The sequence below is a fragment of the Seriola lalandi genome, unplaced genomic scaffold, assembly GCF_002814215.2.
Source record: "Seriola lalandi dorsalis isolate HSWRI2012SDOR001 ecotype SW California unplaced genomic scaffold, Sedor1 jcf7180002054431, whole genome shotgun sequence".
Classification (NCBI taxonomy): domain Eukaryota; kingdom Metazoa; phylum Chordata; class Actinopteri; order Carangiformes; family Carangidae; genus Seriola; species Seriola lalandi.
The window spans coordinates 203623-228067 of NW_019524984.1; the positions used below are offsets into that span (position 1 = coordinate 203623).

The 24445-nt window shown below is 39.2% G+C and overlaps 2 protein-coding genes across 2 annotated transcripts in view; both read right to left on the minus strand.

Moving 5' to 3' along the window:
* Positions 1 to 7293: 7293 nt before the first annotated feature.
* LOC111658255 (uncharacterized) lies at positions 7294 to 12245 on the minus strand. Its single transcript, XM_023410717.2, has 4 exons — positions 12069 to 12245; positions 9643 to 10845; positions 9242 to 9351; positions 7294 to 8971 (listed from the first exon to the last, which is right to left on the minus strand). Exons 1-3 carry the CDS (start codon positions 12154 to 12156, stop codon positions 9275 to 9277), a joined length of 1368 nt encoding a protein of 455 aa, XP_023266485.1. The 5' UTR covers positions 12157 to 12245; the 3' UTR covers positions 7294 to 8971; positions 9242 to 9274.
* Positions 12246 to 13206: 961 nt separating this feature from the next.
* The window catches only part of foxj3 (forkhead box J3), a 111369-nt gene continuing 100130 nt past the window's right edge, over positions 13207 to 24445 (minus strand). Inside the window, exons 7-12 of the mRNA XM_023410720.2 lie at positions 23612 to 23786; positions 21024 to 21515; positions 20320 to 20421; positions 19523 to 19714; positions 18244 to 18342; positions 13207 to 18070 (exon numbers count right to left, since the gene is read on the minus strand). Coding sequence (XP_023266488.1) covers positions 17958 to 18070; positions 18244 to 18342; positions 19523 to 19714; positions 20320 to 20421; positions 21024 to 21515; positions 23612 to 23786 — 1173 coding nt within the window. The 3' untranslated portion in view covers positions 13207 to 17957. The remainder of the gene's footprint in view (positions 18071 to 18243; positions 18343 to 19522; positions 19715 to 20319; positions 20422 to 21023; positions 21516 to 23611; positions 23787 to 24445) is intronic.

The following is a 24445-nucleotide window of genomic DNA, read 5'->3' on the forward strand; positions in this document are numbered from 1 at the left end:
TCAAATAAATGCAATGTTTTTTAGTCTGAAAGTAGTAGAGTAGAATCAAAGATACTAAATTGATTTTTTATTAATACTTAGAAATACTGATATAATGTATATAATCTGATGTAATTGTGGTTCTCATATCATAACAATGTTGCAATCCAAGCCAGAAGACTTTTTCAGTCATCTACTTATTCATATATCCATATTTCTGTGCATGTACCACTGGATGTGTGACCTGTCAGGCTTTATGAATTTATGTTTAGCTTACCCTTAAAACTTTGTAGTAAATGGCTCTGTTGATCTCCAATGGAAAAAGATTCTGCTCTTCACTGGAGCGCGCCCAGTTCACATATCGCAGCCAGTTCCCCTTCATGGGGTCTGTGGCATCAACACACATCCAGCCTCGCGCTGGGAAATAAACCTACAGGACATAGGTACAAAGAGGATGTTGTAAAAAAAAAAAAAAAGAAAACAACATGTGTATGCATATATACATCTATTTAGAAAATCTGAAAAGGAGCACTCAATGGGGTCACCCCTGTTGAAGTGGAAGCTGAAACATTTGTCACAGTGTGCCACAACACACTGTTGTGCCTTAAAAACTCCATATGATTGCGTTCATTTATTGTAGGGTTTTAAGAGCTGACGCACAGCTTTATAGCTTCAGTACAAACTCTATACTGATAGAGAATGTAGTTGGGCTCGTTTCAGCTATGCAGTGACTACCACAAAGAAGGAGGTGAGTGTTTTAGAGAAAGGAGCCAACAGAGCAGCCTGTAACGTACCTCCCACATGTAAACATTACTGGTCACCTGGGACCTTTTTTTCTTCTCTCCAACAAATGGCCCGAACCTCTTGCCCTTAGGAATGACCCGAGTGGCCCAGACACCTGAAAATAAAAATGAGGAAAAACATCACATACCTTTCAGATTTTATATTTTCCTCACTAAATGTGATGAAATTTGTATCCGCTTATGTACAGTTGGTAGGAACATTTAAAGAGTGGAGCCTGAAGAAATATATTTTGTGCTGTGATTTGTTACAGAAACTATATGACAACTTTTAATTCATAGGTTGAAAGATTCTTGATGAATTTGAATTATCACATTTATGAGATTATCATGGAGGCATCAGTCAAGAGTAACCTCGATCTGCCAGTGTGCTTCACCGGAACATCTTGTTGGACAGCTTCAGAAACCCCCTCCCCCTGAAACCTTTGTGATGTTGGATATTTTTTTTTTTTTTTTGGGGGGGGGGGGGTTGTTCCCAAAACAGACAATCCAAAATTCACAACCACTTCGTGCTGCAATTGAGCAGCTCTGTGAACCAGCTGTGGTCTCCCTTTTCACTCCTGATAGAACTAGTTCTTTCACTTTAACTTTTCATTTGAACAACACTATGAATGTCTTCTAGGAGAGACTGTCTGACAACGTGGTTCTGACACACATCCTCGAGGATCCTGAGACTCAAGGATTATCGTGATGATGTAAAAAATAAACCTTGATGTAATAATTACAGATTGTTCAAGACTGATTCAACACCATACCTCTGTGTATACAACAACTTGTCTAAATCTTAATATTTACAACACTGTGTGATAAGACGGAGTATTTTGTTTGACAGGAGGTCAAGGTTAAAAGTATCATTATTTTAGTTTTTCCTAATTAAATGATTAATGGATTAAATCAATGATGCGATGGATTAGTAAAAGCCCTGCTAAATTTGAAGTTTAAGTTCAGTTTACTAAGTTTACTAAAATATCACTGGCTGCTTTTAAACAGCAACTCAAAATTGATTGTTTGTTTATTTGTATGTTTATTTATTAGTTCTGTCTTATCATTTTCTTCTTTATTGTATTTGCCCCAAGTTTGATGTCAATTTCTAGGCAAAAAGTCTACTTCAATATTTTATCTTTCATTTTCTTGTTCACACATACACTCAGTGTCCACTTTATAAGGTACACCCGTACAGCCTAATTAGAAACACCTCTCAATATAACATAGTCCAGTACAACATCACCTTTAACTATGACTTCAATAATAAACATAATGTTTACGACTATGTTACCAAAAACTGAACATGACTGACATTCAGATTTCCCTCCTGTTGAAAATATTGAGCTTCAAAATTGTTAAAAATAAATAAATAAATTTTAAAAAAATCAACTGAATCTCTTCAGTTTTTCCATATCGCTTGGTCTCACTGTGGTCCAGCATCTCAGGTTGCAGACAGTCAGTTTCAGAGATGTACAACTCATGAATTGCATATGGAAATCAGCATGTAAGCTGTTAAAAAGATGTTGCTGTTGCAGTTCTCTGAACAGAGCGGACACACTTTTTTTAACTCACCGATGCGGCTTTGATTTATAGCAGAAGGTCTGAGGCTCAAACTTTCAGGCAAACCCTTCCACATGTGGGCTGGAATTTCATCCAGAGTTTCCACTGTCCCTCCAGTGATAGCCATGACCTACAATACATGAGAGATAGCAGATTTCATTTGTTATCAAGAGGTATCACTGTGAAAATGTCAAATACAATTATCTATGACATGTTTAAAAAAAAAAAAAACTGCATCTTTAAATTTATCTTCAGTTTTAAAGATGAGGAGACTTTACCTGTTCAGGTGGGTTTCCACAAGACAGCAGGCACAGAGTCTCAGTGCAGTGTTATCACGTGGACTGTAAATATACAGTTCATGTGATAATGCTGTAAATATTGAGTATATTAAGAAATGGATGGAAGGACATCATCAAAGTGAATTCATTACAAAGAGGTCAACTGTATATAAGCGAAAGCAACACGCCATCCTTCCAATACTAGTTTCCTTTGTAAAATGAAACATGACACCAGATGAAAACAAAACTCTGCTATGACTTATTTCCATAGTGGTCCTGGTTCACGACAAGAGGCCGCTGTGCCCTCAAGGACAGCAGGTTGTGACATGTAAATTTAACCGCAGGTAGACAGCATATTGAATGTATTTCATTCTCCCTAGTTGGCCTATGATACAAACCAGTTTGAAGCCACTCATTCATTTCAAGAGTAGCCTATAAATGAACACGGGCTGATTTTTAAAGCTTCAACTAATGAAATGAAAAATGCTCATCACAACTTCCGAGAGTCCAAGGTGAGGCCTTCAAATTGCTTGTTTGTCAGACCAACAGCCCAAAACTTAAAAGATACTCCATTTATAATCATATAAAAGCAGAGAAAAGCAGTAAACCCACACGTCTGAGCAGCTGGACCCAGTGAATATTTCCCTAGAAAATGGCTCAAACAATTAATGCATAATGAGAGTAGTTGCCAATTAGTTTTTGGTCATTGACAAACGGATCAGTCCACTTTCAACTTTATTGCATTTACAGATATACCGAGTATTCAAAATGTTGCCATCACAAGCACTTGCTATGCTTTAGTAACTTGCTTTTTGTCCCAACTGGCAGAAAAGCCAATTGTTAAGGAGCACAATAAGCTGCTGACCCATGTGTTGCGAGGCTAGGCTCACACAGCAATGTGAATTCATAAAAAACAAAAAAAAACCATACAACTCCCACAATAGCAAATATTCTCACCTGACAGACTTGATGATGTGCTGTTAATATTATCTCAGAGGCAGATAAATGGCGTGGCGGAGACAATAACCCTTATTGTCAAACCTAGGCTCTTTCACACCCTATTAAATAAAAATGCATGAACTTTTTTTTTGTTGTCCAGTTCATTTAGGTTCACATGATTTTTCTTTGCTATAACCCACTTGGTGCTGGAGTTGTGATCAGACATTTTTAAATCCCTCCCTGCTGAAGTTCAAGCAACAAACGGAGCAGGAGATTTTAATGTGGGCGTGTGCGGATTTTAAAGCGTTCAGCCTCTGCTCATCAAAGAAAAGTTGCCAAACACAAGTAAAATAGACGGATCTGTAAACCGTGCAGCGCCTGAAGGATGCAGTTTATTGTTACCCTTGTAGGCAAACCGCCCGCTCTCCTTATTCTTCCCGATGCTGGCCGGAGCTAAGGTGCTTGGAGCTTCTTTTTCCCCCCCCCCTCCCTCAATGTTGCCTGTCGCTGGGTGGCTTATTTTGGGTTTAGGCTACTCATTACGCGCACTTACCTGCTTTGTTTGACCGGGGACTTGTGATGTTTGTGCTCTACCTGCTTTCAATCTGCTGAAAATGGCGGATGGAGGCTTGAGTCGAAAGCCTCCTCAGTAACTCGGTTCGTGGTGTGGTGGAGTTGGGAGAGGCAGCCTGTCAGACCCGTGCACACACGCACGCACACAGACAGAGACAGACAGACAGACAGAACACACACACACACACACACACACAGATATGCAGTGATGGGGCAATAATGATGTTCAAGTCAGTCTGCACGCAAGGAGGTTTTTGTAGACGCCAAGGCTCCTTGGTCTCCTCTCCTGCAGGCAGTGGTTCAGAGTCAGGTCCTGTCCACACTGCAGCCTAACATGAAACCATGCCAATTAAGTACCTTGCTCAGATTCATGTGTGAGCATAATGGGCCTGTGGGCTGGTGCCATCTGTGCATCCATGAATAGCTCAGAAGAACTCAGTAAAAGCAGGTAAATGCAGGATAAAAGGTGTTATTTGGTGGTAAAATGCCCCAAACTTTAATATTCTTGAATTAAAATGATTTTCTCTCATAATTATTATTACACAGCTGATTCGGTAGGAATCTAGGACCGGATTTCAAGTGAGTAATTTCAAAATAAATGAGAGGTTGATCAGAAAATTATGCCCTATATGTGATCTTTTTTTCCTCACAAAAATAACTTTTTAAGCAGCTACAAGTTTATTTTGAAAGTAAAATTTACATGGTGTGACAGTACACGTCACAAAAAAAGAAAGAAGCAAGAGATCTTTCACAACTTCAGCAGTAGGCTAATACACTACACAATACACTGTCAAAGTTTTTACAACTGTAACTATCCTTTTGAAATAAAAGTCACATGAACATAGATAGATGAAAAAATGCTTTTACTATCCAAAATCTAATCTGGCTTCATCAGCGAAAACATTGTGCAGTGAATGAAAGTAGATTTCTTTCTTTTAGGAATAATGGAAACAAGGCGTCTCTCGGGATGGGTGATATAGATAAAATCCTCCATCACATAATGAGAAACTTTACAATCAATATTTGCTGTGATATAGCCTAGAACATTTTCTGGAAAATCTAATAAGAAACTGTTGATAGTCAAACAGGTCTGCCTGTTTTGGTTAATTAAATACATGACAATTAAAGGACTTCATCACATTGATGCAAAACATAAAAATAAAATATCTTAAAACAGTCCTGTTAGTTGCCCACAGTCACGTTAGTTGCTGAGGGGATAGCTGCCACAGTATAAATGTTATGTTGTATGGTACAAACTTTCAGTATATATCATTTTAATGACAAACCCCAGCCTCTGTGGAGGAACACAAGATATTATTCTAATTATATGGAACATAGAAAACAGCTCAGACAAAGATTTTATATCTTGTACATTCAAGACGAAAAAAATATTAGTTAATAGAAGCAGCAATGGCTTCTTCTCCAGTGTCCACATGGCCTCTATCATCTAATCACAGTCCTGCTATAGGCTGTATTAGTTAAGTTGGTTCTCAAAGGGCAAGCCAGGTGATCATGGCTGTTTTACCATTACTTACAGGTGATGTCTGTGGCCACTAGAGGCTGCTGTGCTACAACGAACAAGTTGTGTTCGCCTCACATGAGCGTCTCTGCCTGCAGATGTGCAAACTGTGAGTAGGTAGAACAGGACTGATACACTTAAATATTTCATTTTTGCCATCTGCGTGTGGTTGTAGGAAAATCTGCTCTCTGCACAGTGCACAGGGGGAACCACACAACTAAGTGGTGGAGTATCTATTGTAGTTGTGTTTTCTTGCATAAAACAGGAAAAAGAGGAAACACTATTCTTCCTCTTAATGATTATGAAAGGATCTGTGTCACAATTTCTTCTTCAAGCGTGACTTAGTAAGTCATTTAAAAGTGGCGTTTAGTACATCTGAGGTAACTCATCTGGGGTTTCTTTATTAATTGCATCCCCTGTTCTGACTTTCCCATTTGTATTTGATCCAAACAAATCTCAGTAGTTCTGTCACACAAGAGGGATCCTGCTGTGGATCATTCATGTACTCACCTCATCTGCTTCTTTGACCCGAGCGCTTAAAGCATCCCACAACCAGATGTGTTGATTTTTCTGTCCCCCTTTTCACAAGCTTTCCTCTCCACAGGTCCAGCAAAGTCAAATTCCTCCACCCATGCTCCACTCTGACGACCTTCACATGTCCATCAGGCTGACAGCTGTCACAGGCCGTTCTGCTTTTTATGACAGCTGTAACTCCTTGTCTCCCATATGAGGATGTCCATCAACCTCCAGTGTTTTCATGCCAGATTCCTGTAAAATACTAATGCGAGAAATATTTAGATCTACCAAGAGGAACTGAAAAAGCTCTTATCATCTATCCAACGCTGCCAGAAGATAACATTAATTACAAAGAGTTCAGTTAAAGTGAATATATTTGATTTCTTTGTATTTGTCACTTTATAGACAAAATTGAATTCCAAAGAGACAATGAGTATCATGACTACATCAAAGTTCGCATAAATAGTGACAGTAAAACACAGAGAATTCATTTCCACAAAGAAACCTTCCACATACTGTAAATAACATATAATACATTATGCAACACGTGGATGGCTGCCAGTCTAATTCTTGTTGATACATAATAAAGGGCAAAACAACATTAACTAAGAATTGCACTGAGTAGAGCGCACACCTCTCCCAAGGCTGGATGCAAACTAAGCAGGACATAATACCTCTGAAAAATCCACTTGTCAGCATTCTGTGGTGACAAACTGATGGTTGACACTGTTACTAAATTTACTTAAAACTGATTTAGCATTTCTGCCCTGGAATTTCTTGTTCCTATCAGCTGGCATACACTGAAACCAATATATCTGCAATAATCTAATACTGAACCATATATCAGCCTGGCTGTTTTATCAGTCTTCTTACACAAATCTTTACCTGTCAATACTTTAAATAATATTTGTAATTGTTTCAATTTGTGTCTCTGCATGTACTGACTGCTATGTGTCTTTTAGTGATGTTGTATATATGTAACTTGTTCTCAGATTGCTATTGTAAATGAGATCTTGATTTCAATGAGACTTTATGAATAAATAAAAAATAAGCTAGTATTTGAAATGCCAAGGCTTCAAAAGCATGAAAAAGCCACGTACATGTTATAAATTTTGTAAAATGTATAAAAATTATTCTACAGGAATCTTTGCAAAAAATCAGCATTTATTTCATACAGACTCTTTAAAACAAGTGCAATTAAAAGTGGCAACAGTTACAAAGGTTGTTGTAGCTGTTCTCCACTTGGGTGCAGGTTTGGTACAGAACACAGTTGAAAGCATTCATGTGGAACATCATGCGCCGCTTACCATCCTAAAAATATTTACTGTGTGCAGGATGAGCCGTGAACATATAGCTGGTGCTGCAGCATGCCAAAGTGTGATTGATAGGAGAGCTCTCCGTCTCATGCTGCATGACAGAACAGGAAAAGTGATAGGTCCACTTGCTCTTACACAGCATGTGGGAGGTGTGCGCTTTTTAATAGTGGTGGTGGGATGTGTGCATGTATGAACCATGAGGCCAGCTGAAATACATGTGCTGTGCATGAAGGACATTTTGTGATTTAAAGGCTGGACAATGTTTGATTTTTGACCTGTTCTCAAGAAAAGAAGGAAAATATTCACTATACCTGCACTAACCATTACTCATTATTGCGCTCAGCGTTCAAAGAGCTCGGCAAGGAAAATCACAAGCGCATGAAAGTTATCATCATCCATAAATTTCAAAATCAAATCATGATCACGCAGATGAATCGCAACATTCATAAATGCTTACACATCACATTTTATGGAGAACTACGACCTGCTTATGTAAGGTTGGTCACATGCTCGCATTCCTCAAAAAGCACTGCTATACCATCCTGATATATGCACAACCCTTTATACTAGTATGTTATCACCTTCTCAAGTAGCTAATAATCTGCTTATAATAGCCATGCCACAGCTTGCATAGGTCAAGACACGGTGTTGAAGTCAAGTGCTTTGATATATAGTTTTACTCCACCGCATTTCAGAGGGAAAATTGTACTTTTTACTCCACTACACTTCTCTGACACTTGCAGTTACTTTGCAGTTTAAGATTTTACATATAAAACTTACAATCAGTCTGTAAAACATGATGCATTGCCATACATTAAAGGTACCCTGTTGAGTTTTTGACCACTAGTAGCGCAGTGGAGTAATATTTTCACAAACAGGTCCCTCTTTTGTTTGTTTGTTTGCACAAAGACGCATTCCTGCCTCTGGTTTCAGGCTGTTTTTGTTTTTTTTTGCTGATTGCCACAAAGAAGAGTAGAAATGTGTGGAGGCAGTGAAGTAAACATGGACATAAACTTATAAAAAACTCAACCTCACAAATGTTTTTTTTTAAAGAATGAGACCTTGAGGATACACAATGCGTTTTGTTGAGAAATACTGACTGTTTATAAGAAAACTACACAGTAGTATATATGTAGTTAAGATTAGCTCCACCAAAAACCAAGAGGAAAATGCTTCTTACATATTAATGCGTCAGGGGTCATTCTGTTGTCGAATTACTATTTTTACCTTTGATACTTTAAGTACATTTTGCTGATAATGATAATACTTCCATATTTCTACTTAAGTAAAACATGAATGCAGGACCTTTGCTTGTAGTAGAATATTTTTATATTAAGGTGTTGCTTCTTCTCAAGTAGAAGATCTCAGTATTTCTTCCTCCACCACTGGTTTCCATTATTTTAGTTGCATTCTGGCCATGCAAACTTTGGAGCTGGCTTTTCTTTAGTGAAGATCTGAGGCAGGGAACCTTGCTCAGCTTTGTCAGATGATCTTAACTTCAGTGTCCTGAAAAGGAGAAAGAATTATAAGGTCAGATCAACCAACAGTGTTGTTGATGTTGTGTGGCCATGCTATCAGTCCAGAGAATGTCTTCAGCTTCATACTGAGTAACTGGATCCTACATTTAAACAGTTATGGTTACTAAAGAGATGTAATGTTACAGAGAATCACTTTGATAGATGTGAAGAAACAAAAAGAAATATTTTTGTTACCAAACTATTTGATAATCGGCGAGAAAATGAATCACGGATTCAAACAAATGAGTTTAGTACTCACTCTTATTCACCGCAGCTTCTTGGATATAGTCGTTCAAAGAAATCCGATTGTGATAAAAAACGTCAGTGTGAAAAATCCTGCTTCGAGCTCTGCCCCTCTGTTAACCTGAGCTGGGAGACAAAAACTGTCATTAGTAAAATCAACACTTATAATGACTCTACTTTTCTCACTGTGAGCTCTTACGCAGACACGAACATGTTACAACACTGTATGTGCCCCCCGGGTTTTTTCCCACCTATTTTTTGGAATTTCATCAAAATGCCGTGATGATAATTGCATCCTGGAATGTTGCTTGAATATAGTACGAAGAAAAGTTCAACTTTTCAGGTTCAGCTTTTCAGACGAATTAACATTGTAGTCAAATATAAACCAACATAAATGTTTTTGAATTCGATTCTTACCCGCAGGTTCTTTTGCTGTCAGTGTGACTGCAGCTGTAAAATCCTCTGTGTGTGTTGTCATGCTGGTGCCATTGCCACCTTCAGGAGCAGGAGCTCTCTCTGCCTCTGCATCAGTGACAGTTGGTGCAGGGGCTGTGACAGGTTCAACTGGGGCTTCAGTTACAGTCTCTGTTGCAGCTACTGGGACTTCCTCCACTGGATCCAATACTATCTCTGTGGCCTCAGATTCAGATGGGGTCTCAGTGACAGCTATAACGAGAATCTCTGGAAGAATCTCCTCTGGTTCCTCCGCAAGAGGATCTGATTGGACAACTTCTTTGTCTTCTTCTTCTTCTTCTATGTCATCCTCTGGAGCCTCCTGCTCAAGGTCCTCCAGGTGAATTAAGAGGATTGGGTCTTCTGGAGCTGGTTCCTTACTAGTCGGGTCCACAAGAACGACAACAGGTTCTCCAAGGGCTACTTCTTGTGGTGCTGTTTCCTCTTGACCTTCCTCTTCTGTCTCAAGTTCTGCTTGGACATTAACAAAAGATTCCTCCTCTTCTGGTGTACTGGGAAGATGTTCTTCATTAGTGCCAGGATCCTCTTCGTCATTTTCTTCTGAGACGATCGGGATAGGCACGATGACAACTGGAGATTCTGGGAGTAACTCTGCAGGTGCTGTGTCCTCTGCCGCAGCGTCCTCATAGGTCTCAGGTTCCTCGGGTTCCTCATTAGTTGTGGGATCCCCCAGGATTATTGAGAAAGCTGTATCCTCTTCAGGATATTCAATAAAAAAACCTACAGGTTCCTCTTGAACTAAGTCTTCGGTCTCAGGTTCTGGAGGAATAAGAAAAACAGATTTTTCCTCTTCTGGTGCACTAGAAAGAGGTTCTTGAGAAGCGCCTGGTTCTACTTCAGCCTGGTCATCAGGGACTATCGGTAGCGTGTCCTCTGGAGCAGCTTCTTCTGTATTTTCTTCATCTTCTGCAGCCCCTACAGGAATAATGGGAATTGCTGCTGCCGGATCTGGATCCGGTACATCGTCCTGTTCTGAAGATGCATTTTCCCCAGCACTCTCTTCAACAACAGTTGTTTCTTCGTTTGCATTTTCTTCTTGTGGTCCATCTTCTGAAGTCTCTACAGGAATGACTGGGATTGGTGCTTCTTCAGCTGGACCTGGACCTGGTTCTTCGGCAATAACAGAAGACTGAACAACTGTGGCAGCTGCAACAGAAGTTAGGCAGTCAGTACTAGAACCAGAACCTTGTGCTGGTTCTCCAATGCATTAGCAATATAATCATTTTATATGTTCTCCAAGGTAGTCAACAAAGGAAGCCTTATTTACCTAAAATATATTGGAATATCAAAACAATAAATATGAGGACTTCACATAATTTATCTTAATTGATAAAGTATAATTCCTACAGTTTCTCAGTAATATATAATAATTACACATAGAAGCCTATGCTGTCAATGCCAATGGCCCTCTCATATTCCTCTATGTTGTAGACGAGGGTCTATTAATTTGACTTTTAAAGCTAAGACACATGACACATAGTAAGCCAAAGTGCAGCCGTGTACCCACAAAGTAAGTCTAGAAAAATGGTGTTCAGTTTAACGATGGCTGATTATGTAACAGTTAAGGACCTCTCCAGTGACCTGATACAAACATGGAGGGTGTGTAGTGATCCAAGTTTAGTTCAAATGTCTCACTGGGTAATATGCTAACAGGAGCAGGTGTGTCATTGAAAAGGCCATGAAAGCACTTTGAGATACGTTTGATTGTTAATCAGGCTCAGGAGTTTTATTCTCCATGTGTGGGTTTGACTGAGGTCAGTGTCCAAACTGAATGCACTTTTTTTAAATTATTATTTATAAGCTAGAAAATGTCCAAACCAGTATTTGCCTTTCCCACTCTGAGGTTCTGTTCTCTCACAGTCTTCCTATTATGTCACATCAAATGCAGGTTAACATTATTAAACATGTTTATATACCTCTGTAATGTTTTTCTGAATTAGTACATTCAGTGTATTCTGACACCACACAATCATAAATCAACAAATATTCATGAAATTTAATTCCAGCAATCTGTTAAATCAGTTGTAATAATTACAACAGACAAATTTGAGTTGGAATAATTTGATGAATAAATTTACTCAGACTACAATAGCATTGAGATACTATTACATAATTTTATATACATTATATGTAAAAAAGTCTATTCAAAAACTGTGCCCTTATGATTTGCTTTTTTCCTACTATAAATAACCTACAGAGGCATTTCCTTTGTAATACAATAAAGTAGCTTTGAAATAATGCTGTAATATGTATGTATGTATGTAGAAACATATTGGAATTCATTTTGATTATTTATGATTGATATTTGAGTCAAAGCTTGAAGCAATCATATCCATATCAAAAGAGGTCAGAGGAAATACATGGCTTACGTATTGGTCCTGATGAGTATAACTGAACATTCAGGCTCAGGGTCAGGAGCAGCAGCAGCAGAGAGGAAGCTTTGAACATGATGTCCATCTTGTCTGAGTCCTTTCTTCCCAGTAACTCCAATGCTGTGGCTTAACTGACGTCTCTACTGTGAAGCAGAGGCACCGGTCTATCCTGCAGGGGTGAAGCACACGTGTAATGTGACACATTTTATGAAGTGCCATACCATATGGGAATATCGTGAGGGTCCTCGGAGGGCTGGGTGGGTGAAGAGAATGATCACATGTATATCTTGTGTAAGACCACACACCAGCTCTCAGTGGATCCAATGTACTTTTGCCATTGCTATATGAAGCACCAGAAGTATTCTTTCATAAATGATTTTATTTCTCTTTTTTTACTGCCTTTATTTTCTGTTAATGTTCGCGATTTTTGTCTAAACCCTTTTGAAAACGAGCATCACAAGGGGTTCATCCTTTAAAATTAATAAAAGTAATAGATTAATTAAATAATGTTTAAGGAGGAATTTAATAGTTTCTACACAAATTCATTTTACTCATCATGTGAAGCACAACTCGGTTTGTGAACAGCTTCATTTATTTCAGATTCTTATTTTCATGTACATACTTTCATGTGATAGCATTGCTGTATATTGTGAATATGTTGACTGGATTAAAGCGGTCGTGGCACTTTTCTCCCCACTGTATGGAACTGTGGTGGTGACATTTTAATTTGTAACAATAAATTATTGAAATTCTCAAATCCTAGTCAGATGTCTTCTGTGGCTCTGCATGGAAATGTTCTACTGTTAAGTCTAAATGAAAGTCTTGTGTTACACACTGTGGTCAAAGAGTCTGAAAAACGTGGGTGTTTATAAAGCATGGAGGATTGGAAAAAAAGAAAAAACTGTCTTGAGCTGTTGTGTTGTGGGAATAGGTAGGATCCAGTGTTTTTGGAACTCAACCCACACTGATTTAAAGTCAGGATATTTCATCATCTGATGCATCAAGTTTTGATCTTTTTTTTTTTTGAGTTCTCTTTTAAGTTCATTTTATGCTTTTGGGCTTTTGGACAACCGCTACATCTGCTGATTATGTTGTGAGGCTAAAAGTTTTCAGGAAAAAAAGCTCAAGCAGCACATTATTCCACAGTGAAGTTACCATATTTTATTTCTTTAAGTGCCATTCATGCATATTGGGGAAGGGGGTGGGGTGGGCGGTGGTATCGACAATTCTAATAACACTTGAGTTATTTTACAGCACTAAACGAATACAAAGAGTAGCTGTGTCACCTCATCGGACAACAAAAGTAATAAACCGTGCAATAAACAAAAAGGACAAATAGGAGAAAAAAATACAAGAAATGACAAAGACAAAATAAAAAAAACAAACAAAACAAAAACAAACAAAAAAAAAATAAACAAAAATAAAACACAAACCAAATATATATTATCAACACTGAAACACTGAATGTAGAACCATAGTACAGGTAAAAGGTAGTGTCACACAAAAAGCCAACGCATTTTCATCACATATATACAATATAGATATATATACATACTGTCACCCTCTGATTGGACAATAGCAAAATACTCTATTCTTTTCCCTCCTCTCTTTTGTGAATAACACCCACCCCCTGCCTTGATACCCCACCCCCAAGAGGAAAAAAGGGATGATTGAAAAGACATATATGTACAAGCACAACAACACACCAGCACTGAATAAAACAGGCCCCAATCAGCAGTACTTGTTGGCAGTTCTCTCCCATATTGTAACAAGGCTTTTTTTATCTTTTCATCTTTTTTTTCCCAATAATAATAATCTCTCTGGCAGGTACATGTCCAGCGGTATTTAAAAACTTAAATCGTCTTTTGAAAAGAAAAAAAAAAGAAGAAAAAAAAAGAACTTAAACTCACACAAGCAAACACACAAATACACACACGCACACGCATACAGACTTAATGTAAAATTGTGATTGTGATCCAGTCATTGTCTTCACCTTTTCCCCTTTTATCCACATCCATTCGCTCAATTCTTTTGATTTCCTCTGGGCTGATGTGTGTAAATGGTAGCTTGTGTGCTCACAGTCTTCACCTGGAAGAGCTGAACCACACTTCACCCTCACACCAACCCAGGACTTACAGGATGTTCACTATTTCAGGTCCATAGAGTCTTAATGAAAACACACTGATGGCTCTTTTTCACTGCCGTCTTCAGCTGCAGTCCTTTGGCCCACACTCACCTCAAAGAGTCATGATTTGGGTCACCCAACTGACTAAGTATCATGTCTGAGCACTAATTATGAAATTCTGGCAGTTGAACAAAGATTAAAAACTCAGTTGAGATCCACAGGCGAGGCAATTTACCACACAAAAGTGGACATTTGATATACAAAGACAGACAAAACAAAGCAAGAAAGAAGCAGGTGTGAACAGGTATGATTGGCAGGTAAACAAAAAAAGAAAAAACATTTGCTGAAAATATAAATGAACGGCAGTATCATCAGTTGAAAGAAGAGAACTTGACTTCATCTGCATGTTCAACAGAAGATATACAGTATAAAACTGGGCTGGTTCTAGTTTCACAAAACTTTCTATGTGTTCAAAAGTATGGTTCTATAATATCCAATAAAACAATCGTGAGACTTGAAAGTGCTTTTTCTCACAATAACAAAGACATTATGCAATATCATAAAAAAAGAATCCATGATTGTCATCCCAATATGAAATTAAAACTACGGTCACTACTGGAGTCCCTAGTAGCTAAATTGCCTCAAGGAAATAGTTTGAAATTTTAGAAAATCATCTTATTTGCTTTCTTGCTGAGAGTTAGATGAGATCTTTGATACCACTCTCACGTCTATAAGGTAAATATGAAGCTTCAGCCAGGAGATAAATAGTTTAGCTTAGCATAAATTTCCCCATTTTCAGTCTTTGTGCTAAGATGAGCTACTCGTCTGCTTCGTGTAGCCTCATAGTTGCCACACTGATATGAATGGTATCAATCTTCTCTAACTCTAGGCAAAAAAGCAAAAAAAGTGTATTTCCCGAAATGTTGAACTACTTCTTTAAACAAGAACACACAGTGTCATAGATGCAAAACACCATACACAGTTTAGTAGTTGGAGAGAGAAATAATCCTTTTCATTATCAAATGGAGACAATGCCTCACAATTGCCACTAGGGGTCAGATAGTCTTACTGTGTCTGAATGAATGAATGAGAATATGAGTGAATAGCTTGCTAGACCCAGGAGGTGCTTTGCATCTTAAAAAACAGTTAAGATCAACAAAAAGTGAAGGTGTGCAAAGGGCTTGTTTTTCCTTTTTTTTTTTGTTTTTTTGTTTTTTTAAACATAGTGTCTCTAAAGTTCAGCACCTGGCTGATTGAGGAGTCACTTGTTACAGGACACAGAAGACAGGTTTCCAGAAACGCTGATCTCCCTGTTCTGTGTTTGAGAAACCCTTCTCACAAAAATGCAAAATCTCAAATCTAGTCTTTAAATCACTGTGTGCATCTGCTTTTGTGCTCATAGATAGTATAGAGATGATTACAGCAATCGACCATAGCCCTAAAATTACAATAAAACCAAAAGACACACGCACGCACACACCATATGTTCAAGCAACACTCACACACACATCCACTCTTTATGTACTATGAGTCACATTTCTCATTCTATTATGATTGTATAATAGCAACATCTTACGGCATCTATCACAACAAAACATTGATGTCTGAAGTGACAATAAACACTTAGGGTAGCATCAAAAACTCATTCTGATGTACAGTAGGTGACTTTGGATGCAACTCATTTTACAAATCAAAGAAACTTACCATAAAAGTCATGCTTATGAGAGTTCTACATCATGAATATCCTACTGATCATTAATCAATCAAAAAAAGCTTTCACAGAGGCTAGCATGAGATTTTTATTAGTTATATATTTTATTTGTCTCTTAATTGTTTCAAGTCAGTGAGGCTTAAAATGATTACTCTAAAATTGGCATACATGATCTTTACTGTTGTTATTATAATGATTATAATATTGTTTATATGATTGATGTTTGATGTGTGATGTTTTATTGTTTAGAGGAATAGTCCCACATTTTGGGAAATATGCTTATACACTTTCTTGGGAAAGTTAGATGAGAAGTTTGATACCACTCTCATGTCTGTAGGGACATATATGGAGCTACAGCCAGAGGACGGTTAGATTATCTTAGCATAAATACAGGAAACTCCGGGAAACAGCAAGTGTGGCTCGTCCAAAGGTAACCGAAAATCCACCTACCAGTACCTCTGGCGGTCACTCGTTATCACGTTATATCTCCAGGAAGTCGCTGCACCTGTCCAAAAAACAGTCTGGCACATAACAACGCCCCTCCCAAAAAATTCTCATCCAAGTTTCAGCAAGAAAGCAAATAAAAATGTTGAGCTATTCCTTTAATAAATTCAAACCCCACTGACCTGAACTGTTCATTTTTTTTTTTTTTTTACAAAACCCGTCTTGCTGGATCCCAACTGATTTTGGCCGATGCATTTGAGAGTATAAAAAATAGGACTGATATCACCATTTCTGCCAACAAACAATTTAGTTTCTGTTTCATGATTTTATGATATTTGCTGAGCAGAAGATACAGTACAGTTTAAAAATGTACCTGGAAACACTCTCTGGTCGATAAACTGTGTAACTGAAACACAGTTTCTAAATTACCTCATACATGTTTTGCAGTTTCTTTTTACTTATTGGCTGACACATAAGCCAATACTGACACATCGGCGATAAGCTAAGAAAATATCACCTTGCCAATGTGTAGATTGGACTCAATTTAATTGCTACTGAAGGCTTGTTTAATGATCAATAGGCTATTCATGTAAAACTGATGAACTTTACTATTAAAACTCTTTAATGTTACAACAGCTTCTGACTGGTGGAGCAAACACACGATGCACACAGAGAACCTACCTAAAACTCAGGTTACTTTGGGTTGAATGAATTTTAAAAAGACAAAAATTGTCCGACTTCCCTGCTATCAACACCTACTCACACTCATCATATTCACTCATCTTGAAGTGCTTGAGACAGAGAACTAAGAAAAACAAAGTTGTACTCCCATAACTAGTCTGTTGCAATGAGCCTGATCACACTGGTTGGCTATGAAAACAGATCACGATACTTGGTGATCTTTCTCCCTCTTTCTGTCTCTCTCGGTTTGTTTAATATCAATCCTTAAACATTTAACACCCTGTTCAAAACCTCAGTTATTGTAAACCTAACTTTTACTTTACCACCCATTCAGCCACGGCGGGGCCCACTTTCTCACCAACGAGCACCATCACATTACTCACAGAGACGGCCTGTGTTTCTTAAAAACAGAAAATAAAAGAACAAAATCGTTTTTAAAATAGAGAGATAAACTCATCCAAGAGACAGCTGAGGCCAATGTCAACACGAGAAGAATTACAAGCTGAACACATCGCTCGAATCACATAACAGTTACGGAGCAGGGGGTCGGGGGGGAGAGGGGTTCAGACTTTGGAAGGCAGCTGGCTAGGGACGGGGAGAGGGCTGGCTGAGGAGCTGAGGAGCATGTGGTTTAGACGTGAATGTGTTCTACTTGTCTCTAGACAAGTACGTAAGCAATCACTTTAACATGTCCGACTAAATATGATTGTCTTCAAAGTAACATTTTCTATTTATGTTTTGCTTTTGTAAAAATGTCAGGACTCTGAAGTCTTGTCTTTCTCCAAAGCTTGTCAAATGTTCTTCTGCATCCCACCCACAGTGGCCTCCTTCTCCTCCTCCTGTGGCCTTTCAGCTCAGCCTGGCTTCCTCTGGCTTCCACCTCCTCTCCTCGCTCCCTTTTGTTTGAAAAAAGGAGGTCTAGGGGCTAGACGATGGAGTCCCAATCAAAGTCGTCCTGGATGTCGTCAGCTGGCATGCGATGCATCTGGAAGTTTCTGGTAGGTATCATGTGCTGCTGGTTCATCTGTGCATGGTGTCCTGGAGAAAACAAAGAGGAGAGGAAGAGTCAGATTGACCCCGCTGTTTCCTTTTGTCAGGCACATCACAAAAACTCAATTTCCTGGGTTTGTGCAAAAAAACAGGTCAAATGAAGAGACCGAATGACTGCAAGTAATTATGATTTTCCTCTGCTACATGTGACTTCATGTCACCTGTCATAGTGGGTCCTGCACTGCTCATGGGGGGCATGTGGGGATATCCTGGAGGACCCATCATGGACATGCTCTGTCTGGAGTCCATGTAGAGATTTCCTGAGGAGAGGATTAGAACAAAACTTAAAACCTCATATGAACAGAACCTGTTCAGATACAGTTTAGTTGATGCGTCTGAAAGGGATTCGCTTCTAGCAGGAGGCACGGAGTGTACATTTCTGTGCACTGTCATTCAACTGGAGTAAAGCATCTCTGAATTCTTCTAAAAAACAGCTTCAACCCACAGGTGAAAAGTCATACTCTTGGCTTCATTTATATTCTGGCTGCCCAAAACAGTACTTGAAAAAAACTGGACTGATACACTGAATTGTTGAATTACTGGTAGATATCTTTACACCTTTCAAATGTAGGAGTTTGTGAGTAATAGAAAATGTGAGTGGAGTTGAGTCACATTACATTTTGTCTGTAGTGTGTTATACTGACACCTGTGAAATATAATACTGTAGAGCAATGACTCCCACCCTGTGGATCAGGACACCCACAAGGTGTGGAGAGCAGAGAAATTCTGCTACATAAAACTGTGCTTATTTTTTCAGACTTTCCTCTTCCATCATTGTTTTCTTCTTGTGAATTTCTGTGTAATTCTTCATCTTCGGGCCTCTTAAAGTTTTTCAAATATATCAAGGAAAATAAACCATTGTTTGGTTGAACTGGTCACGACTGGTGGACACATACAGCTTGTAATGATGGGTTCCAAGTAGACACTGTAAGCAGTTGGGAACCACTGGCACATAAATCAAGCAGAGCACATAGCATGCAAAAAGACTGAGATAAGTTCCTCAGACAATGGGCTTGTGTTTTAATTTTTACAGACTTTTGGACTCAAGTTCAGAAAGAATTTTAAACCCCACAGATAAACACATATTTTTGCTTACAGGCAGAAAGCCCTCTAAGGCACACTGCAGCAGGTCCATTTATATACTGTACAATTACATGACCTTTCCCAGAAAGATAGAAAAAAAAACTATAACAGGGCCATACAGGAAAAGTGTAAATGACTGAATCTTCAAGATATATTATGTACCTCCTACCAGAGGTAAATCTATAGCTACTGTCTCTATATAATAATATAAATAACACTTTAAAACAATTTAAGTGGATCTAGTCCAGAAGTGATCCTTATTTCAAAACCAAAACTACCCACATGTATAAAAAGTTTTACACTGATCGAACCATTAGAGTGAATCAGGATCATAGTACTAACAAGTGGCTGACAAACCTGTGTTGAGGTGCTGGCTTGGTTTGTTGGTGTGCATGGAGCCATGGCAAACAGAGGGCTGCACTGCCCCCTGTGGCTGGATTACACCGGTGCGGGCAAAAAACTGGTTGATGGACGAGCAGAGGTCTGCGATCTGGGTGGGTTCCAGGGACCAATTGTTCAACTCTGCTTGTCTCATACTCTCTCTTAACCCTTAGGAACATAAAGCACACATATATGAAACACACAACCACCTTAGTTATTATCAGAGCTAGTGACAACATCTGTCTGCACTAAAATGCCTTTGTGACAATGAAATGTATGAAACTGCACCAGCTGACTGTCCAAACAACATAAATTTAGCAAATGAGAAATTCATTTACCAATATGAACCAAAAACTTAGTTGCAATTTATATTCATTATGTCAGTAACCTTCAGTGGGTGATATTTAGAAAACATCCTACCTTGCAATCCTAGACTATAATTGGATAAACTGACCTGCTGAGCTTGGTGTTTTGGTAATTAAACTTGAAGGCAGTGTTATTTAATTGAAGAGCTCAGTTTAATTAAACTCATAATCAACTCCACAGTGTCAACACTTCAGCACTCAATCAAAAGCTAGGGCAGCACTGTACTATCAGCTCATGGCTTTAAATGTTTGTTTCTTCAGATCATATGTGAGTACACAGGAGGTAAATCTAACACAGAAAACTTTAAATATCATTATCTCAGATATATATAAATCAAATAAATGTCATTATTATTTCTTTAATATTTCAAAATGCAGTAAGATCTATTTATAGTGTCCAATCCGCACCTTGGAAAGGTGAAAGGTCGACATCAGCCCAGTTATAGCTGCTAGCAATACGACAGCTTTCTTTCAGTGCATCCAGATTTGGGTACCAGTCAGACAGTAAACCTGCAACACACACACAGCAAACTATCGGTAACATTACACGATAGGAGATGTGAAGTATACAGATGGTTTTGGTTCCAACACCAAGTTCACTCCTGGGATAAATACAGATTTAGTTCTTATTACATAATTTATTGACAACTACATAATTATTGCTCCTTTAATTGTTATTTCCTGTGGGTTAGGCCAGATGATGCATTTTCATTGTAGTCACATCTTTATAGCTGCGCAGGCAATCTTGTAGTGGCAAATGAATGAGAAGATAACACCAAATAAAACAGTTTATCAGGCTTTTAAAGAGTTCAGTACTGTATTGTGGCCACAAGGAGGAGCCAGTCGACTCTGTAAAGGCTGCTAAAGTCACTGGATGCAGCATTGCTTTGTTCTCACAACAGCAAAGATAATAAATGAGATGATGATTTACTGTTTTGCACCTAAAACAATTTCTAAATGCTTTATAGCTAAATAATGGAGACTGATATTGAACAATATTCAGCTGTACACATGTTGTCTTCGCTGTAGGTCTCGAGTCTGTGTGATGAACAGGATGAAGAGGAAACAACACGCTGGTTCAAAGGAAGACAATGACAAACAGAGGGTCTTACCTGTGTTGCAGGCCATCTGTTGCTGGGTAGGATGGGGCTGGTGGGAGAGGCTCTGATGCTGTCCGTGTTGAGAAGGGTGCTGGCTGTGTTGCGTGTGCTGGGAGGGGTGTGGCGTGTGCTGCTGTGGGTGCTGGCCATGGGACGGATGCTGCGATGGGTGCTGCCCGTGCTGGGAGTGCGCAGCGTGCTGGGGGTGCTGGGAGTGCTGTTGGTGCTGACTGTGTTGGCTGTGCTGGGTGTGTTGGTTGTGTTGGTTGTGGGGGCCGCCGTGCTGCGGGAGGTGCGGTGCGTGGGGCGAGCCGTGGCCGGGGTGGGCTTGGGCAGGATGGGACAGGGGCACCTGGCCACTGTTGGCGGAGTGGCTGTTGGGGTGGCTGTTGGGTTGGTTGTTTGACAGGCTGTTCTGTGTACTAATGGTGCCACTGGGGGAGTGTTGATAGGAGCAGGAGGTGTGGGTCTGCTGGGAGGAATCTGACGGTATGCCCATGAGACCTGGGACACAAAACACACCAACACAAAGCTGTAAGAGTGCTGAAACGAATAGTCGATTACAGATTTATCGACTGACAGGCGATTGTGATAACTGACTAATTTAGGGCTGCAACTAACAATTATTATCATTATGGATTAATTTACCAATTAATTTCCCAACTAATCAATTAGTTGTTAAAAGCATTTCCAACAAAAGCCCATGGTGACGTCTTTACCCCTTTAAATCCAAAAAAAACTAAAACATAAAAGAAAAAATTCTGTCAAATTCTCACACTGGAGAAGCTGGAACACACAAATGGTTTGACCGTTTTGCTTGAAACATGGTTTAATAGTTAAATTGATCAATCACCAAAATAGTTACTTCATTTTCTGTTCATCTAATTATCGTTTATCAAGCAACACTTGCTTCTTCCAGCTTCTCAATCGTGAGGACTCGTTTCTTTTTGTTGTAAATTGAATAAAATGTGGGTTCCTTGGGCTCTGAGAATCACTGAATCTAAAAATAATTGTCAAATTAATTGATAATCAAAATACCTTTGGCTGCAGCCACAGCTACTGAGAAGAGACTAATTCCAACACAAATGCCAGTGACAGGTTTTCAGATTTAGGTGAATTACTATAATGCACTTCAACACAAAGAGCCAGGTTCTTCACATGTAAAAACGGTCCTTAAGGTCATGTATCTTAACGTCTTACAATGATGGAATGTGGGCCTCCTGTGTTTAAGTAGTTCTACACTTGAGACAGACCAGCTGCCATTTTGTTGTATCAGGGAATGACTCAGCACCAGTTGTGTCTCTGAGGTTCACGAGCTCGAGCTGCCGTCTCCTCTCCACTCCAACTACACGGCTCTGGATTGTCTTTGACAAATTCATTGTGCTGCTGCAGGGCTCTTTAACAGACATGACTGGAGCATGAACATCTGCACACCCAACTGCAATCATCAGAGTGGCGGGGAGTGGTCTTAAGAGGCCCTGTCCTTCACAGCTTTGGCACAGTAAACCTATTTCACTGGAGTGCTTTTAGAGCTGACTCCAGCCCTGCACCTCCACAATCGGCACGTAACACTCACTGCAGGGGTGACAAAGGTGCATCTCTTATCGGCACAGAAAGCCCATTGTCCGACCAGGGAAATACAGAAAGCAATTAACGCGGCACCAGAATAATAATGCGAGCTCATTACCTATTATCAAAGCCAGTGAATTAGCTCACTGTCTACAGCGGCAGAGTGTGAAATCCTCTAGCTCGATTATTTACGCTTTTTAATTGCTAGAGCTTGTCTGACTAAGAGATTTCACTTTTATGCACATAAAAAAGGTAACAACTTTCAACTAATGAAACATAGATGATAGATTAAAGGAGAGGAAATCTTTGAAAACATTAGCATGCAATGCATTTGATTTGTGAAAGTAGGTTATACACAGAAAGCTCGGTCTACTTTGCTCATAACCCGCTTGTCAAGTGCTCTTTGTTTATCAGTCAATCAGATTACAAGCAAAAATGCATTTTGCTCTACGGGGAGTCACAGGCTTTTCGAAAGCTCTGCTCTATCCACCACTATGTATTATATCATACAGATTCCCTATCATTATGACAAATGAACCTCAAATCCAACAGATTTACTGAGGACTTGTGCTGCTTGTGACCTCTTCCACTCCTCTGATGAAACAGAAAACATTTCAAACATGACAACATACAGAAAACTTCAATGCTATTTGAAAATTATAAAGCAAGAAGGATGGTGTATTAATTCTGAATTAACCATAAAATGAATGCACCAACAACCCTTTACATCCCTTAATGAAATATTTAAGCCATGAACTCTCAGACTCTCATCAAATGAAGCCTTTTCCACATTGCTCTGGCAAAAGACCATGAAAATATTCAGTAAACATTTGCACTATAGGCTAGTCAGCCTGTTGAATACCTGCTCGCTTTTCAATAAAAATAATTAGTGGCTAAAGACTCTCTATAGCCCCAGCTGTTAAGAACAAACGCATATTAGGAAAATCATTCTTTGAATCATCCTGGTCTTGATAAGTGAAGCTTAAGCTCTCTATTAGGTTTCTACTTGATGCTCCCGTGAGGCCACTCACCTTGTTGGCTGAAGGACTGCTCAAAAACAGACTTGTAAAGGCTGCGGAAGGAGGCACTGAGATCTTCAAATTCAGAGAACAGGAGCTGCTTGTCCCTGTCTGGCAAGTTGTATTGGGACTGTGGGGGCTGCTGGAGGCTCATAGACTGGGACACGGGCTCTGGGTGACTGGTCACCTGGGGAGATGAGGTGATAAAGAAAGATCAAGATTTACAAAAAAGGGAGCAATACTGAGCGCAAGAAAGAGAAGTTTGATGTTTAATTTGTGAAGGATTTTGTGAAAAAACACTGGCTATATCTGCACCACAGACTACAGGGACTACTGATGCTACGAGGAACGCACTATGAAGTTCAAACATACACATCAATAATATACATACTTTTCAAAGATACTCGCTGTGCTTATCTGGTCATGGCGCCGCAGAAACAGAAAACAGAAAACCTCGAGAATATTTAATGCAAGTGGTGGTTTATGTGAACATACGTTGCAAACACACAGAAGTCAAATATGAGGATGATCCAATTCCTCTAAGGAGCCACTATAACAATGTTTGTTTCTGTCTGAAGAGGTGTCAGTCACACAACATGTTAAGAACAATTACACAAACCGCAACAATCTAGGTCAGTGTTTACCGCCTTGGCTCACACAACATTAAGAGAGCAACTCGAATGGACACAAAGCCAATACTCAGGTGGCCAAGCAAAATGTATTTAAAACAAAATCAATAGCAATACCTTGTACAAATAAGCAGCCATTTTATCCATGTATTTGTGTGGGCAGTCAATGTTATGCACTGCCCCTGGGTGTGAGACAGCAAGCAGTCTTCCCTCCAGC